General features: G+C 44.5%; 1 protein-coding gene across 1 annotated transcript in view; it reads right to left on the minus strand.

Moving 5' to 3' along the window:
* The window catches only part of LOC308149770 (partitioning defective 3 homolog), a gene marked incomplete at both ends in the record, with an annotated part of 204,272 nt that extends 192,394 nt beyond the window's left edge, over positions 1-11,878 (minus strand). The window contains 1 exon segment of the mRNA XM_080522660.1: positions 11,759-11,878. Within this exon segment, the coding sequence (XP_080378786.1) occupies positions 11,759-11,878 (120 nt within the window).
* Between the last annotated feature and the right edge of the window lie 6,117 nt (positions 11,879-17,995).

Raw genomic sequence — 17,995 nt, forward strand, 5'->3', positions numbered from 1 at the left:
TGCGTCCAACATGTTCAACCAGTAGCAGGTAGTGGTGGAGATTGAGTCTCTCTCTCTCTTAAGAGACAGACAGACAGACAGACAGACAGGCAGGCAGACAGGCAGACAGGCAGACAGACAGACAGACAGGCAGACAGACAGACAGACAGACAGACAGACAGTCAGGCAGACAGGCAGGCAGACAGACAGACAGACAGACAGGCAGACAGACAGACAGACAGTCAGGCAGACAGACAGACAGACAGTCAGGCAGGCAAGCAGACAGACAGGCAGACAGAGCTTTCTGGCAGGTTTGCAGTACGGTGCAGTGGACAGATCAGATCATACATTCTTACGTCATCAGTCGATGGCTGGACAAACAGAAAGTTGATTTTCCTCTGTGTGTGTGTGTGTGTGTGTGTGTGTGTGTGTGTGTGATGAAAGTGTGTTATAGATTTGGACACTTCCCGTGTCCTACCGTCATAGGCTTAAAACTATGCGCGCGTGCGCGTGCACTATTCCCTCACTAGTATGAACACACACTCTTCCATTTTAATTTGTATACAACAAGCACAGACCGGCCACTCAAACACACCCTGAAGAGGTGCGGGACTCCATTATCCGGAGCTGCTGACTGTATGAGTCAACAACACGATAAATTACCGTAAACTGCAGTTGTAAAAGAAAAATGTTCTGAAGACATCCAAAACATTTTTTATAGCCTATGCTTTGAAATGTTTAATTTTATTTTTGTTTAATTTTATTTCACCCATCATGATGCCCAGCCCTGTGCCCTGGGGTGGTCCAGTGGTCTAGCACCGCGGCCTACAGCGCACACACACGCCCATGTCGGCATGGGTTTGAATGCACCCATGCCCTGCTGACATGCCCTCTCCTCCTTACTCTCCTGTCTATCTTCACCTTCTATCTCTATCCAATAAAATGAAACATACGAGTAGGACTGCCCCCACTCAGAAACAAATAACCTTTAAAATGAAAAGAAATAAAGGAAAAGATGCCAAGCCCTTGAGGCTCAAGAAGACAACGTCAACCGCCACGTGTTTGAAACCATCCCTCATTCATCCCTCATCAGAGAGGCCGTCCTCCGATTGCTGCCTCCACCAGCCTCCTCCCCTGATGTCCACACGCACATACGCTGTACGGTTGGTGAGCATAGATGTAGCCTAGATATAGATGATACTGCAGTCCTGTTTCAAAGGAACGGTCTCTCTTCTCTCTAGAGGACTGCAGCTCCATGTCTCCATGTCTCTGTAGAGGACTGCAGGTCCATGTCTCTGTAGAGGACTGTAGGTCCATGTCTCTGTAGAGGACTGTAGGTCCGTGTCTCTGTAGAGGACTGTAGGTCCATGTCTCTGTAGAGGACCGTAGGTCCGTGTCTCTGTAGAGGACTGTAGGTTCGTGTCTCTGTAGAGGACTGTAGGTCTGTGTCTCTGTAGAGGACTGTAGGTCCGTGTCTCTGTAGAGGACTGTAGGTTCGTGTCTCTGTAGAGGACTGTAGGTCTGTGTCTCTGTAGAGGACTGTAGGTCTGTGTCTCTGTAGAGGACTGTAGGTCCGTGTCTCTGTAGAGGACTGTAGGTCCATGTCTCTGTAGAGGACTGTAGGTTCGTGTCTCTGTAGAGGACTGTAGGTCTGTGTCTCTGTAGAGGACTGTAGGTCCGTGTCTCTGTAGAGGACTGTAGGTTCGTGTCTCTGTAGAGGACTGTAGGTCTGTGTCTCTGTAGAGGACTGTAGGTTCGTGTCTCTGTAGAGGACTGTAGGTCTGTGTCTCTGTAGAGGACTGTAGGTCTGTGTCTCTGTAGAGGACTGCAGGTCCATGTCTCTGTAGAGGACTGCAGGTCCGTGTCTCTGTGCTTGCGCCCGGAGGCCGGTCATCATGGGCCTGTCAGAGACGCAGCTCCAGCCTGGGCCGAGGCTATACATAGCACACAAAGCCCCATCAGCCTAAGCAGCGAAATCAATTTCAAAAGGGTCATAATTAATCTATGCACCCCCTTCATCATTCAGCCGCGCTAAAAGTAGGCCTAGATTTCACACAGCAAAGTCAGTGGCTATAAAAGCTCTCTCTCTTTCTCACACACACACAAACACACACATATATATATAGGCCTAGGCCCAGCACTTGTTTTGCCTTGGACATTTGTATCACTAAACCACTAAATTTCACACTACACTGTCAACTGCCATTAAACAGCTTGTGGAATGTTGCTGGTATTTGTTGGTTCTGGGGACAAATATCCCCCCAAAAAGTCTACATGAGATAATGGCACCATGAATGGAACAAAGACAGACTAAAGAAAATATGGCTGAGATATTTATTCAATGTCCCGGACATTCCTAGGAGACTATCCTCTCCCGGAGCTCCGTGCTTCACATACAGGCCATGACATTTCAGAGAGAGAGAGAGAGAGAGAAACAAAGAGAGAGAGAGAGAGAGAGAGAGAGAGAGAGAGAGAGAGAGAGAGAGAGAGAGAGAGAGAGAAACAGAGAAATAGATAAACAGAGAGAGAGAGAGAGAGAGAGAGAGAGAGAGGGAGAGAGGCAGAAAGACAGAGGGAGTGAGAGAGAGAGACAGACAGAGGGAGAGCAGCTCTGAACAGGCCTCCAGCCTCAGTCTCTCTGTAGAGATGACTTCTGACGTTAAGAACACATTCAAACCTGTTAAGAGAAAACAGTAAAACGCCACAAAATCTTTACCTGCATTACTATTGCATATCTGACCCATTTATACAACGTAATAAACATAGGCCTAATGTACAGGACTTATGAAGCTGGGGTTACCCTGGGATGAAACTAACTACATTTACATTTACATTTACATTTACATTTACATTTTTGACATTTAGCAGACGCCTTATTCCAAAGTGACTTACAATCAATACATTTGAATACTAAGCATGTGAATCAGCAGTCCACCATTCGTTGCAGGAAGAGTAATCCAGCTCGGGCCCGGGGCCACTGATAGAAGGAAAAACCTACTACTATTCTACTATTTTTTTTATATTACTGGAGAAACTGAGAAACAGTACAAGGGGGGCAATAGAAGTTCTTAGGGACACAGTAGAGGGGAAAGCGGGTGTCTTTAGGAGACGTAGTGGTGAGGGTCAGAAGATGTCTCAGGAGGAGCAGTTAAGATATAACCTGAAGAGATGTAACCAGGTTTAATAACTAGCTAGTAACTAGCTTAGTGTCACCCTCCGATACAAGTTAGGTTTACCAGAGTTCATCGTTGAACGGTCTCATGGAAAGAGAGCCCAGCCATGTTTATGGTGAGTGTGGGTAAACCGTTGGTTCCTATCCAGTTGCATTTGGCCGGCGTCCTGTAGTGAACTGCGCAGGAACTATTTGAATGTTATTGAGGCTTGAACCACAACGATCCTGTCTTAACAAACCCCAAACCTGAGCTTGCAGTTCTTCCTGCAGATGGAAACGACTGCTGTGAGCAAAGAAAGTCCAGTTCGAACCCGCTATGCCCGGCAGCGATTGATAACCAGTATTCAAAACAGTCATGGTTTGAGTATTGATACTTGGGGTCAATATTCAAAGTGTAAGAACTGAAACACAAGAGTTTATAATAACAGAATAACTGCACTGCTTGTGCTTCGAGGAGACTAAGCAACCTATTGCACTAGTGTTCATTGTTTGGAGGACAGGAGACATGACATCGTAAACAACAACATAAATACAGCATCAAAGACGGAAAACGAAATAAGCATGCAAGTTACATACCAGAGGCAGAAATCAGAGGACAGCCTCATTGTCATGCATGGAATTGAATGAGGAATGGTACCAGAATACCAATGAGCCCGTCCTCCGACTTCTGCCTCCACCAGCCTCCTCTGAGTCACACTTGGATGTACCAGACCGAGCCAAACCCAGATCTAAAATGATGACCCGCTCCTGCACCACCAGAACTCTCTCATCCTGGACCAGGAAGACCAGCACTACTGTCATTAACTAACTCCACCTGAGTTCAGATTTGTTTCCGGAAAAAAGTTCTGCTCCAAAGTTCCAAACACATACAGCCTGCAGCAGGAAGGACTAGCCCTTGCATTCAAACCAGTCATTGATCACTGATCAATCAATATCGAAACATAGAAACATGTAAAAACGAGAACCGGTATAAAAAAACAAAACACCACCACTAGTTGTTCCAAAGACACCAAAATACATCATATTGAACCCAAATCCAAAGCTGCTTCTAGAAAGGCTGTGTTCTGTCGTCATGGGAGACAGGGTGGGACGACCGGGGCCAACAGATTGAGGAACACACCCAGGGTTTTCCACAAACACACGGCTCTGAGAGCGCTGGTAAAGAATCTCCTTCAATAATAAACCTCGTCTGTGTCTTTGAACTCCCCCCGACCGTGCAGGAGAAAGTTCTAGAAACAAGCGGTAGACAAAACGGTTACTCAAACTAACCTTAGTCAGGGGAGAGGAGGAGGAGATATCGTAAAAGCAAAAAAAAAAAAAAAGGGCCCTCATCCCTCTTTTTTTCCACGACCAGTTTACATTCGCGAGCTTCCTCTGTTTATGGAAGAGGAACACCAAGCTACGGTTTGAAGCTTCTCAGACGACGACACTGTTATAACTTTAACCCCAAACACCATCCTGAGACCCACATCAAACACCGGGGGGAAAGCTTTCTAAGTCTCTTGTTATCCAGACATGGGCACGAATTAAAAGACACGTCACTCACTGGGCCCCATTCAGTATCCCATAAAACCCCCCGACGGGCCGGGTAGCTCCAGCGCCGTATGTAGCGGCTAGCGGACGAGGGGGTTGGTTCACATGGCTTTGGGTGCCAACTGCCAACCCCGCTCAGCTGACTGGAGCCATGCCAGCGGCGGTGTTGTGCGCGGGGGGGGTCATCTGTTTGCACAGCTTCTCTATAAACCACTTAAGTACTCTGTGTCATGATAAAGTGTTATGAGTTAGCCACCCATTAACTACAGCAGGGTCCAGATGGGGCCTGTGGCTCCTCTCACAGATGCCCCCCCACCCCACTCCACCCTTGTTCACCCCATGGAGGAGTAGGCTCAAACATGACACGTCTCTACTGGCGGTGCTCCACGCACAGGAGGCAGCCTCTGCTGCTGTAGTTCCAACTAAAGAAGAAGAAGAAGAAGAAGAAGAAGAAGTAGCAGCAGCAGTAATGGGAAGCAGTGTTCATTATTAATGCAATGTGTTGCTGTTAACATTAGATTAGATTAAACTTTTGGCAGTGCAGAGTACAAGCACCAAACAACTTGTTGTGAAGGTGTCATGTTGTCAACAAAAGGCAGACGTAATGGTGGTCTAGTGGATAGTGAGTTGGACTTGTGATCGGAAGGTTGTGAGTTCAAATCCGCCTGAAACCACACCACTACTAGTGTGCCCTTGAGGAAGGTACTTAGCCCTCAGTTACTCCAGGGGGAATGTCCCTGTAATTCGTAATTGTAAGTCGCTTTGGATAAAAGCGTCTGCTAAATGGCAAAATTAATTATTAATTATTAAATTATTAAATTAAAAAATTAATTAAATTAGACGTGTTCTGATCATGCCACGAGCCAGTACAGTCGTCCGGACCCGGGTTCCAATAGCATTTGAAATCATTTTAGATTACGGATCTGTGCTTGACTGCGTGTGCCTGGCGCAATTGAACCAATAGAACGGCCCCAAAAGTGCTAAACCCCCCCCCCCCCGCCATAGGCTCGAGCAAACGCTCAAAGTATTTGAAAGGACTTCAGATACCATCGGACGTGCAGTCGACCCAGTAACAGTGTCCTGTCCTGCCCCGTGGTGAAGGACACAGGGATCATCACAGGAGCTTTTAATCTAACATGGTGCCCGTTTTGGACCACAGACCCCCCCCCCTCCCCCGCTACGACGCAGCCCTGGAGGATCAACACCACCTCAGCTCCACCCTAACGTGCTCCACTCTGTAGGTTCAGAACTCAACATGACTAATCTCTTCTACATACATGTTGCAGCCTACAGCAGGAGGTGAAGACAGAGTGGCCATACGAGCGTGTCTGCTGTTTCGGATATCCACCACTTCAACAGGTTTTGTCATGTTTTGTTTGGGGTTTAAAGGGGTCCAATGTGCAGAACTTATAGAATGAGCAATGTTACTTTGACAATGTTTACAAAGAGACCCACTTTGTCTCTTTTTCCAAATAGAAGGACTGAGGATGGGAAACAGGCGGGTCAATGACGTGACGTGCATATTTTTGTGTCATGTATATTATTTCCATTTAAAAATAGAAAAATCAATTCAAGTCATATATGATTTTATTCTATACAACATGGTTAGTTTGAATGTTATGTCAGTACATTCTAATAATATGGATTACTTTGTGTTTTAGCATCTCAAACCCCCAAAATGTCAGGTGGCGCAACCGTCTCAACAAAGGAACAGATTAAGAACACTGTTAAAAGTGGTATTTTAATAATAATATATTCAATATGAAATACTGTGGCATGATTTTATGTTTGAAACCTTTCAAATAAACACACATTTACAAATAACAATAGTTTTAAAGCTATTGAGATAATTGAGGAACTTTTGTCCCGTAAAAAAATGTCCTCAAATGTCAGGGTGGCACAACCGTAAACATGGGACTTTTATTTTGAAATCAAGAGACTATTGCATCAGCCAAATGTTTCATCATCCAGAGGACCCTGTCTGACATCTGTGGCTGAGTGAAAAGATGTGTAGAGCGCTCTCAAATATTGATAAAAATAGATAGTTTCACCTCAGAGGTAGGAGGGTATATTTTCCATGTCAGGTGGTACAACCAATGTAAAACTAGGAAAATGTTATTTTATCATAAAACTACTATTCTGTTTTAAAATGATTTGTATGATATTGCTAGCATAGGTCAAAGCTAATGCAGGTGTCCAAGTAGAAGCCTGTTTAATTTGAAATCAGTGGCAAAAGTCAGGTGGTGCAACCGGTATGTCAGTTGGCGCAACCGCAATTAATGCCACTATATGGAATAAATAATGTTATTTAAAGCTCCAAGATGCTCTAAAATGTGTATTTGTGTCTACTTAAATATATATATTAACACTTTTAAACATTTCACGATTATAATGTCTTTAATTTTAATCATTTTAGATGCCACTATCAGTGAAGGAAAAAGCAGCCCAAAAACAATGATTATTATTTATTTATTTTGTCTAATAGATATAGATAGATATAGATAATAGATACATGACAAAGATTTCACTTAATAAATAAATAATAGAAAAATATAAATACTTTTACAAATAATTGGTTGCGCCACCTGACAGTTTTTGAGCAATTAAGTTAGAAATACAGTAAAAAAAATATATATATATATATATATATATATATATATATAACAAATGCGGCATGTTTAAGCACATTGTCACATACTCATACACATAAAAAAAGTATGTATTTTGAACAAAGTTTCAAAAAAAAAAACGTTTTAGAAGCCTTATTCGTCATTGACCCAGGCCTCGTACTGCTGAACACAGCAGCCTGGGAGACGGGTGGGATTCAAACCCAGGTCTCCCACATGGAAGACCCAAGCGTCTACCACTAGAGAGTTCATCCTCAAGTTCCAGGGAGGAGGGGGGGGTGACACTTGAGTATCTGTGTCTCAGGTAGGGCTACATCATAGACGAGAGCGTGATTGCAAATCACCTCCGCTGCACCTACAGTACCTGTCAAAAGTTTGGACACACTTTCCCCATTCAATTGAATGGGAAAAGTGTGTCCAAACTTTTGCCTGGTACTATGCTTGGTCCACCTACTGCGCCATGGTGAGTCATGACCCGAGCAACAACAGTTTCCTCTCAGCAACACAGACACGTTATTATACCCATCCCGAGGCATGGTACAGATCAAAGGCAGCTCCTCGCTAATTAAAACAGACATTTTGGGTAATGATATTAATGACATCGCCAGGCGGGAACATCAGAATGGTCTAAAGGGCTCTGCACACAGCGTGCGATTTCTGTTGCGCGTCAACATTCCATTTTGAAGTTTGAATGGAAGTCTATGAGAACATCGCATTTCAACACACACGGCCCCGATTTTAATCGCACGGCGAAAATTCGATTCCATTCATTTTGAATGGGAAAAAGCACAAATTTGACAGTGCGACAAAACTCGCACGCCGTGTGCTTTGTCCCATTCAAAATGAATGGAATCGAATTTTCGCCGTGCGATTAAAATCGGGGCCGTGTGTGTTGAAATGCGATGTTCTCATAGACTTCCATTCAAACTTCAAAATGGAATGTTGACGCGCAACAGAAATCGCACGCTGTGTGCAGAGCCCTTAACTGTTTGCCGAGATTCCAACTTGTCATTTTTGGGGCCAGCGATTCACTGTTGATCTGTTGCTAGAAAATCATCCAAATTACACCGTGACCGGATTCTGACTGCTAATAAGTTAATGACACAAAATTGAAGTCACCTCAAGATTTGGAATGTAACCATTTATGAACCCAGAGTTTACATACAATCCTGTTGTGCTCTGTTCGATCATGTATCATCCTCAGTGAAATTCCATCAGAACCATTTCAGAGGAATTTATTCAAGATCAGCAGGAGAAAAACTGTCCAAAATGATCTGATATTATTCGTAACTCTTTAAGACCTCTAGGTTGTCTCCATGCCATCCTGTCACCACCATTTACTCTATGGGTGCATTCGTAAATACGCTCTGGGAATCTGATCAGCACTCATGGAATGCCTCTTGTCCAATCACTTGGTCGCTCTATGACTTTGAACCCATTGTGTGCTCCGGCGCTCTCAGAGCAAATTTACGAACACACCCTATATTATCTGTGTGTGTTCCACACATAAATATAGAACATTCTATTCGTTATGGTTCCACTATAGAACATTTTACTCCCCATGGTTCCATTATAGAACATTCTATTCTCTATGGTTCCACTATGCTCCTGGTGGTCTCTTTAAGTCAGGAGTTATGAGGCATATTAAGGCCTGGTATTTTGCTCTCTGCAGGACACATTCCACTGTAATGACAGGGGAAGGTACTGGAGGGTCCCAGATGGAGCAACCTAGGACCAACCCAAACAACCAAGAAACACCCAAACTAGGCTAAATATGGGCCCCTTATTAACTCTGGTCCAGCTGGGATCTTAACACGGCATCTAGGAGCATAGGAGGGTTTGTGAAACGCTCAGTTTGACTTCAAAACGCTCCGCTCTCCAACCCCAACAAAAAAGCGCGGCTGGCTTGAGGGAGTTTAGCCAAACGGTGAAAAACGACGAGAGTGTTTCTTTTAGAGATTTGAGGTTTTTTGTTGGGCGGGTGAGAAGTTCACAGGGCGCTCAGGGTATCTTTTGGGAACATCAAAGCACGGCGCATAGCCGCATACATAATGAGTGTTTGATTTCTCCGCCTCTTTTCCGCCACAGAGGCACAATTCACCCTGAGCATCAGAGAAGTCAGTGTTTCCACGCTCTTCCCTCCTTCTACCGTTAGAACCTTCCACTGCTTAGTATGCGTCCTGTGGAGGACACTGACAGATGCATCTGAGAGCAATTATCACAGGATCGCTATCTTTGCAGGGCATTAACGGGACAGGTGGTAATAAAGGCTGACAATGCGTTTAAGTGTTCGTCAGCATGCACATTAGATGCATGTAATGCATGTAGGCCTAATGCATTTATTATGCATTAAAACAGTGCAGCCACACAAGAGCTCGCTGAAGTGACGCAACAAACGACTGTGGCATCATTTCAAACAATGAAAACTGTTTTTTGCATGACTTCTAAACGATATAAATGAATAACAGGCAGTCGGTAAAGTACTTAAACACAAAGTACATAAACTATGTATAAACCCTTTATAAATGCATGGGTTAGGCTAGTTAGAGCCTAGTACGACTGTAATTCCTCCCGACATTCACTGGCGGCCTTCCTCCCCAACCTTAGGCTAAGAATATTCTCCAGTGCTTCACTGTCAGAAATCACTGAATAATTGAGGAGACATGTAGGATGTCATCTAGGTTACTGTCGTTTAAACAAGAGAGACATCGTCGACACAGAGCTGTGCGGTGCATGGTTTATTGATGCGAACCCCCTTAACACATGCATACAGGCCGACAATATCAACATATCTATATTAAAGCTGTTGTCAGTGGAGCGACTGTTAGGCCATCATGATGTCACCTTGATCTTGTTGTCATCAGGGTTGCAGTGCAGTCGACAACACAGTAACACATGCGCACGTACACACACAGACACAGACACAGACACAGACACACAGAGACACACACAGACACAGACACACAGAGACACACACAGACACACACACAGACACAGACACACACAGAGACACACACAGACACAGACACACAGACACAGAGACACACAGAGACACACAGACACACACACACACACACACACACACACACACACACACACACACACACAATGAAGTGCTTCTCGGGACAGTGTGAATCCCCCCCAAAAGAGTGCATCCTGCAGTCCACGCAGGGCAAAAGTATGTGCGAGGAAGAAGTTGAATAAGATCCCAAAATATGACTAACCCTCCTTTAACCCAATTGGCAACGACCCATTGAGGTGATGATCTAACTCCTCCACCTTTCTCAACAGCAGCTTTCTCCTCCAGCCTCCAGCGTGCTGCAGTGTCCCCCCGGGCACCCCCTACCCTCCAGGGCCTAATGCACTGAGCCAGCCTAGGGCTCACTAGCTCCTTCCAACACACTTAGGTAGCTCGTATCATTCAACGGGACACTAACTAAGTTCACAAGAGATTCTAAAGTTACACCTTTGCGCCTTTACGTGTTACAGTTTCATTTGGGTCCCGGGGGGTGAATGAGTGGTACCCCCGCTGCTGAAATCAACATCGTATCGCTTCTTCTCCCTTCAATGATAATAGCCTAGCAAAGCTACATCTTCATTCGGTGCGTTCGTCAATTCGCTCCGACAGCGCCGGAGCGCACACGGGGTCCGACGTCATAAAGGAACCGAGTCATTCGATTGGACAAGAGGCATTCCGTGAGTTCGGATCAGATTTCCAGAGCGAATTTACGAACGCACCCCGTAGCCAGCCCAACTACCCCAAAGATAATAGGCTAATTAGCAAAGCGGGAGAAAGAAAGGGAAACTCGGATTCTAAAAGGTAGGCTTTTTTTTTTGAAGCGAATGCGATATAACAGCATATACAACTGAAACGACCTCTTCAACCTGTGAAGTTGACGGACGAGATGCGAATGTAAAGAGTTTAGCTTTAGCGTTTCAACCCCCTAGAAGGCTGCTAGCACACCATGCTAGCTGCACACTCAGCTCAACTTTCTACCTCTGACTCTGCCATCTCTAGCTAAGTTATAGAGCTATATTATAATGCTATACTGCAGCCTCCAAAACACGAAACAGTTGTGCCATTATCACGTCTTATCGTTGTTAGTTCGAGTTCTCTTTTCTAGGCTCATTTGGTTGACTGGTAACAGACTGAAGCCTCGGACAGAGGGAGTTGTGTGGGTTCACAGACACACAGACACAGACCAGCCTCTCTCTCTCTCTCTCTCTGGGGAAACCTGGACTAAGGGGTTAGCTATTTGCTGTTCGTGCCAATGCATAATGTGTTAATTAGGTTAAAAAATATATCTATAAAGTATATAGTGGCATTAATGAATACTCTCTCCTTTCTCTTCTGATACACAGTTGCGCCATATCGCCACCCGCGGTCCAGTCTCTGGGAACAAAAGCGTGAAACTGTATCAAAAAGTGACACCTTGTGTCAACTTACCTTAGCGATGGCTTTTCTGTATCTCATGACGGCTTGTTGAATGAGCGTATGGACTTTGATATTCCCATCCCCGCACGGTACCACCACCCTAGTCCTTCCGAAACACACCGTCACTTTCATACTTTAATATCCGATCTCTTTCCCAGATTCAGGGGTAGAAGCGAGGATGAGCTCTCCCTTGGAAAGACGGCAGGAACATGGATTGTCTTCGGTTCTTGAATCTCGTATCCTTTTAGAAGAGATGAGACTCCTGGATCCTTCACCTTTTCTCCCAGGACGACATTGTTTGATGAGTGTTTTCTGGCCACCTGTTTAGTCTCTCTCTCTCCCCGTTTCCCAGCCTGGACTGACTGGGGTCTGGGAGGCAGAAGAGTGGCCACGACATCGGTGAACTGTCTCCCCCCGCTGGACGAGTTGAGTACTGACGAGGGTGATGTTTGGAATCACGCGCGGGCGGGCAACCCCAGAATTTGTGTGTGTGTGTGTGTGTGTGTGTGTGTGTGTGTGTGTGTGTGCGTGTGTGCGTGCGTGCGTGCGCGAGGCCAGGAGTTATCCAAACAAACATGTATGCAGCACCCACACAGCACTCAATCATAGATAGTATATTTACTGGGTTTGATTGCAAAACAACGGCAGTTTCAAGGGCACGTTCTGGCCACAAGACCTTCGCCTGCACCTGCCCTCTGCTATTTTGGTTCTTTGTTCTGCCCTGCCCTAAAACTGGAAACCAAGCCCCAATGAAAACCAGGCCTGGGAACAGCTGGCCTGGCTTGGCACATGGACTTGGACCTGCTCAGGGACGTGTGTGTGTGTGTGTGTGTGTGTGTGTGTGTGTGTGTGTGTGTGTGTGTGTGTGTGCGTGTGTGCGTGTGTGCGTGTGTGCGTGCGTGTGTGTGTGTGTGTGTGTGTGTGTGTGTGTGTGCGTGTGTGCGTGTGTGCGTGCGTGCGTGTGTGCGTGTGTGCGTGTGTGTGTGTGTGTGTGTGTGTGTGTGTGTGTGTGTGCGCGCGCGTGTAAACACAAGATACATTTCACACAAAACACAAACACTCCACTGTAACCAGGGTTGTTCAAAGTTCCACAGGTCTAAGTTCCACAGTTCCAGGACAGAACTAAGAGCTTCTGGCTAAGAGCTTCCAGGCACTTGTCCATGACAGTGTTCCATGGAGATGGTAACTTGAAGTGTGACATTAGCCACCCTCCTCTCACAGAGCTGGTAGGTAACTCCCTCTGGACTACATGTGCCCTCAGACCACCGTCACAAGCACTGGAGAAAACAAACATTCAAAAACAGTAATGGCTAAAACTGGCACATTTACAGTAATGTTCATTAATGTGCATTGTCCCTTTAAAACTAAACTTCATAAATGAAACACTTGTCGACACAATTATGCATGGGATAATGTGAAATAGGTATGCCAACATAAACAGGCACATTTTAAAAATCACTTTTTAAGCTCACGGAGAAACCAATGGTCTTCTCACATACGTAGTAACATGACCTACATTGTCATACATTTCAGATACATTGCACTTCCACAGCATAACATTGCATCAAAAACACACTTGATGATGACCTGCTATTGTATCTGGTGTTTGGGTGACCTCTAGTGGACAGTATCCTGCTGAACCTGTCTGCATTATTCTGTGCTGTGCTGGTGGTGGTGGTGGTGTCAACTCAAACCATGCTACATTAGCCACTACCACTCCCACTGGGCTCCACTCAATACATATCATTCTAGCTATGAATGGCTAATTAGCTACTAGCTGTATGCAGTAAACACCATGCATCGTGAGAGGTGATTCTCATAGACCACCTTGAAGCCTTGATAACAAGAAAAGGAATCAGGAACATTGTGCCATTTTACATTTTCAGTCAAATATACAAATATCAAAGTGAGATAACAACAATATGACAAAACATTGAAGTGAATAGTGGACACAAGAGAAAAGGGTGAATTCCCAAATATGGGTAGGATTAAAATAGTTCGGGATTTCGATATGAAGAAATGCCAGATTCCATCTGTGGGCATGTTAAAACAGCAGCCTCCTTCTAGGATTCTGGAATTCCAGAATTCTCTTTTGTCACAGTGCCAAGTCACTGGTAGTGTGTGTGTGTGTGTGTGTGTGTGTGTGTGTGTGTGTGTGTGTGTGTGTATGTGTGTGTGTGTGTGTGTGTATGTGTGTGTGTGTTGGGGGGGGGGGGGCAGCAAAGTTATAATGACAATGACAATAAAGTTTATGCTTCTGCGTAAAATCGACGGTGTAGGCTACGGCGTAGCTTACGCCGTCGATTAACGCGCACCTCTCCAAAAATGTAACTACGCGTCAGTTTCTACACAACCGTAAGCTCTGTGATTGGTCCGCTTGGTAGCACATGATTCCGACAAGATTCCGACTCTCTCGTCGGCCAAAATGCGGAAGCCATGACAGAAATGTCATTTACTTTTTCTGTAATTACTTATTAATAAAGATTAGAAAAATTATGATAACCACCGTATTATCTTAGTTTAATGTCATTTCAATGCATCATAGAACTTTTATTTACAACAAGCATAACAAAAAAAAAATCACTATTATGCCGCTTTGAGTAGAGCGCCCTATGGAAGCGTCAGGCACAGCCTTCCTATAAGGAGCGCGATTCACATTTACGAGATGTACAATCCTGTTTATTTAGAAATAAATGATTAGTTACAGGGAGCCCCATGGCTGTTCGTTGGGTTTAAATTATATTTATGATAGACATATTTAATGTTAAGTTATCTATAAGAACTGTGATTGGTCCGCTTGGTAGCGTCACATTCCGACTCTCGTAAATGCGGAAGTCATGACAGAAATGTCATTTACTTTTTCTGTAATTACTTATTAATAAAGATTTGAAAATGTATGATAACCATCTTATTATCTTAGTTTACTGTCATTTCAATGCATTATAGACATTTTCTTTACAACAAGCATAACAAAAATACGTTTTTTGATCGCTATTATGCCGCTATGAGTACACCGACCAACGCAACGAGGTCCGCGGACGAACATAGTACTATGAACTTGGAGAGCCCTCGCGTAGGCTACGGCGTAGACGCGCGTAAATTCGACGCAGGAGTATAAATCAGGTTTAAGTCTAGAATCTATTACAATGTTTCATAATACAATGTTATTTCAATGCAGCATTTGTTACAGTCCACTGAATTTTCTGAAAATCTCTAAAAGCATACAGTATATGAAAAGAAAAGACAATGGAAATAATAATGACATATTTCCCATACATTTTAAACACAGCTCATTGCAAAACAATGACTTAACCTAAAGGCTATGTAACATTCAAGCTTTCTAAAAGCGTCTTAATGGTTGTAATGATTCTGTTTAAACTGCAGTAATCAGGGAATGAAAGAAATATAACAAAAGCTGTTCTGGTCTGGAAAAAGCTCTTCCTAAAATACTGTGTCCTACTCAGTTTGTATATAAAAATGTTGTTACTACCAGGGGTGTTCTAGGGGTGTGGTTTCAATTTTTAAAGTTATTAATTTCTTAGAATAGGAAAGGAAGTGATGATGAACAAGAGATGACATCACTCCAACACCTGAGGCTCTGTGCCTGAAGAAACCTGTGTATGGAGGAAAGAATGAATGGAATATGTCACCGGACTAATACCCTAATTACACTACAGAGCCGAGCTGAGCTGTGCTGTGCTGGCCTGGTTACACATCCACCATAGCTACTGTAACACTGCTGGAAAGGACAATGTGAACAGTAAATATCCCAGCCAGGACAGTGTGGTTCAGGTCAGCCCATGAGTGACCAAGTCATCAAAGTCAAACTCTGTGGTGGGTAACGACTCAGACATGTAGCCATAGTAACGACTCTGACATGTAGCCATAGTAGACACCCTACGGTGCTGCTCAGAGGGTCAAATGGCATTGCCATGGAAACAGGAATGCAACACTCCATTAGGAAGTCAGATAAAACATGATTTAATAATATTATATTAATATTAATCATAATAATAATACATTAGACATTCAAGCAGAGATGAGTCAGAGGGGAGGAAAGACAAGAAGAGTTGACTCTCGTCTGCATGGCAGTGGTAGGAGAAACCATATTAGGAAATGACTGAGCCAAGAGATTTGGTATAGAGGGAGTAAGTAAGTAAGGGTCCTAGGACGGAGCCCAGTGGTTCTGGCTTGTGGGGAGGACAGCGATCACTGGGTAAGAGCGACCAGCCAGGTAGGGTGCAGAGCCAGAGATGCCCAGTTCTGAGAGGTGGAGAAAACCATCAGGTGGTTGACTGTGTGGAAGGCACCAGACAGGTCCAGGAGAATGAGAACAGAGGAGTGGGAGGAAGCTTGAGTAGAGTGGAGGGCCTCTGTGAGACTTATGGCGCTTTTCCATTGACCGGCACGGCACGGCTCGGCACGGCTCGCCTCGGCACGCTTTTGAACAGTTCTGGGTACGAGACGTTTTCCACTATACAGGAACGACCCGGGACTGTAGGAGGAGTTACGTGTCATAAGATTCCCCCGCTATACAGATCAGAAGGGGGAAATGCGCTAAGAATTATGTCAAAATGCAGCACTATCGTGCACAGATCAGCCTTACAACATATAACGTTAAGTGCCTGTTACTTGCCGCTTTCAGTTCTAGTAGACTAGTTTAGATCTCGCAACCAGGGAAATGCCGACATGAAATGCGACACGATTCTATTTTTATTTCTCCTGACACGTTGAGGTAAGAGTGACCAGCCAGGTTGGGTGCAGAGCCAGAGATGCCCAGTTCTGAGAGGTGGAGAAAACCATCAGGTGGTTGACTGTGTCGAAGGCACCAGACAGGTCCAGGAGAATGAGAACAGAGGAGTGGGAGGAAGCTTGAGTAGAGTGGAGGGCCTCTGTGAGACTTACACCCCACCCTACCCAACAAACTAAACGTTCGCCCAAAGGACTGACAAATCACCATATAATATGTCATAACATTAGATAAGAAATATAACATGTCATAACATTAGATAAGAAATATAACATGTCATAACATTAGATAAGGAATATAACATGTCATGACATTAGATAAGGAATATAACATGTCATAACATTAGATAAGGAATATAACATGTCTACATTGAGTCAGAAACACCAGAATGTTGCATAATTTAGATGTATACCCCATAAAATATATTCCTTTATTTGAAATCATATATTCCTTTATTTGAAATCATTTATACATTACTCTATACTCCAAAATAACCCATCAAGTTGAGTTTATCTAAATAATCAACCATAAAACCAAGAGACAGATTGCAGCTATATCTCTTGGTTTTATGGTTGATTATTTCTCTGATTATTTATTTTTTTATTTTTTTTATTTTATCCCTTTTTCACCCAATTTGGTAGCCAATTGAACCCAACCTAGCATCCAATTATCCCCTGCCTATTGCGAAGGATCCGCCGCACGACCCCCGTGGCCGGCAGTCCCAGAAGAGGCCGCCAGGCAGACTAGCTGACTGGCTCCTCGAGCCCAGCACCTGTTATTCCGGCACCCCGGGGGCACTGTTGCGCGACGGATCCTTGTCCGGAACTACTCCTATACCGCCCTCGGGAGCGGCCGCCCAATATGCTGCTCCCCGTGTGTGCCCCAGCCATATCCGGATCTGGCGAGCTGGGATACGATCCCAGTCCCCGGTGGGCAGCTTGCACTAGTGGCCAGTGCTTAGACCGCTACACCACCGCGGGGCTATAAACTCAACTTGATGGGTTATTTTGGAGTAGAGTAATGTATAAATGCTGATTTCAAATAAAGGAATATATTTTATGTCATGCCAAATGTCACCATCAGATAGCGCTCAGTCCTGTGGGAGAGAGAGAGCCAGCCAGCCAGCCAGTCGTGAAATAAGAGAGATTGTTTTCCCCAAAATATCAGTTCACAAAGAATTTCAATAAAACAATAAAATAAAAATAACCATAACCCTAAATATTGAAATAAGCATATTTGTCGGGAGAAAATACCCAAATGTGAAACCCCAGCAACAACCCGTCATCTCTGTTGTGACAGACATCAAAGTGGTTTTGATAAAACGGGCCGATTGCGTCACAGTGATGAGTGTGACGTCACGGAGCGAAAACTACATAAATACCGAAGGTTCTCCGTTGTTCAGACAGTCCCCTTACCTCCTCCCGCCCCCTTAACGACGCCATCTTGTGCACCTAGCCTATTCCGGACGCAACGCTCGATGGCCATGGTGGAGCCTGGGC

The sequence above is a fragment of the Nansenia antarctica genome (assembly GCF_963989245.1).
Source record: "Nansenia antarctica genome assembly, chromosome: 2".
Lineage (NCBI taxonomy): Eukaryota > Metazoa > Chordata > Actinopteri > Argentiniformes > Microstomatidae > Nansenia > Nansenia antarctica.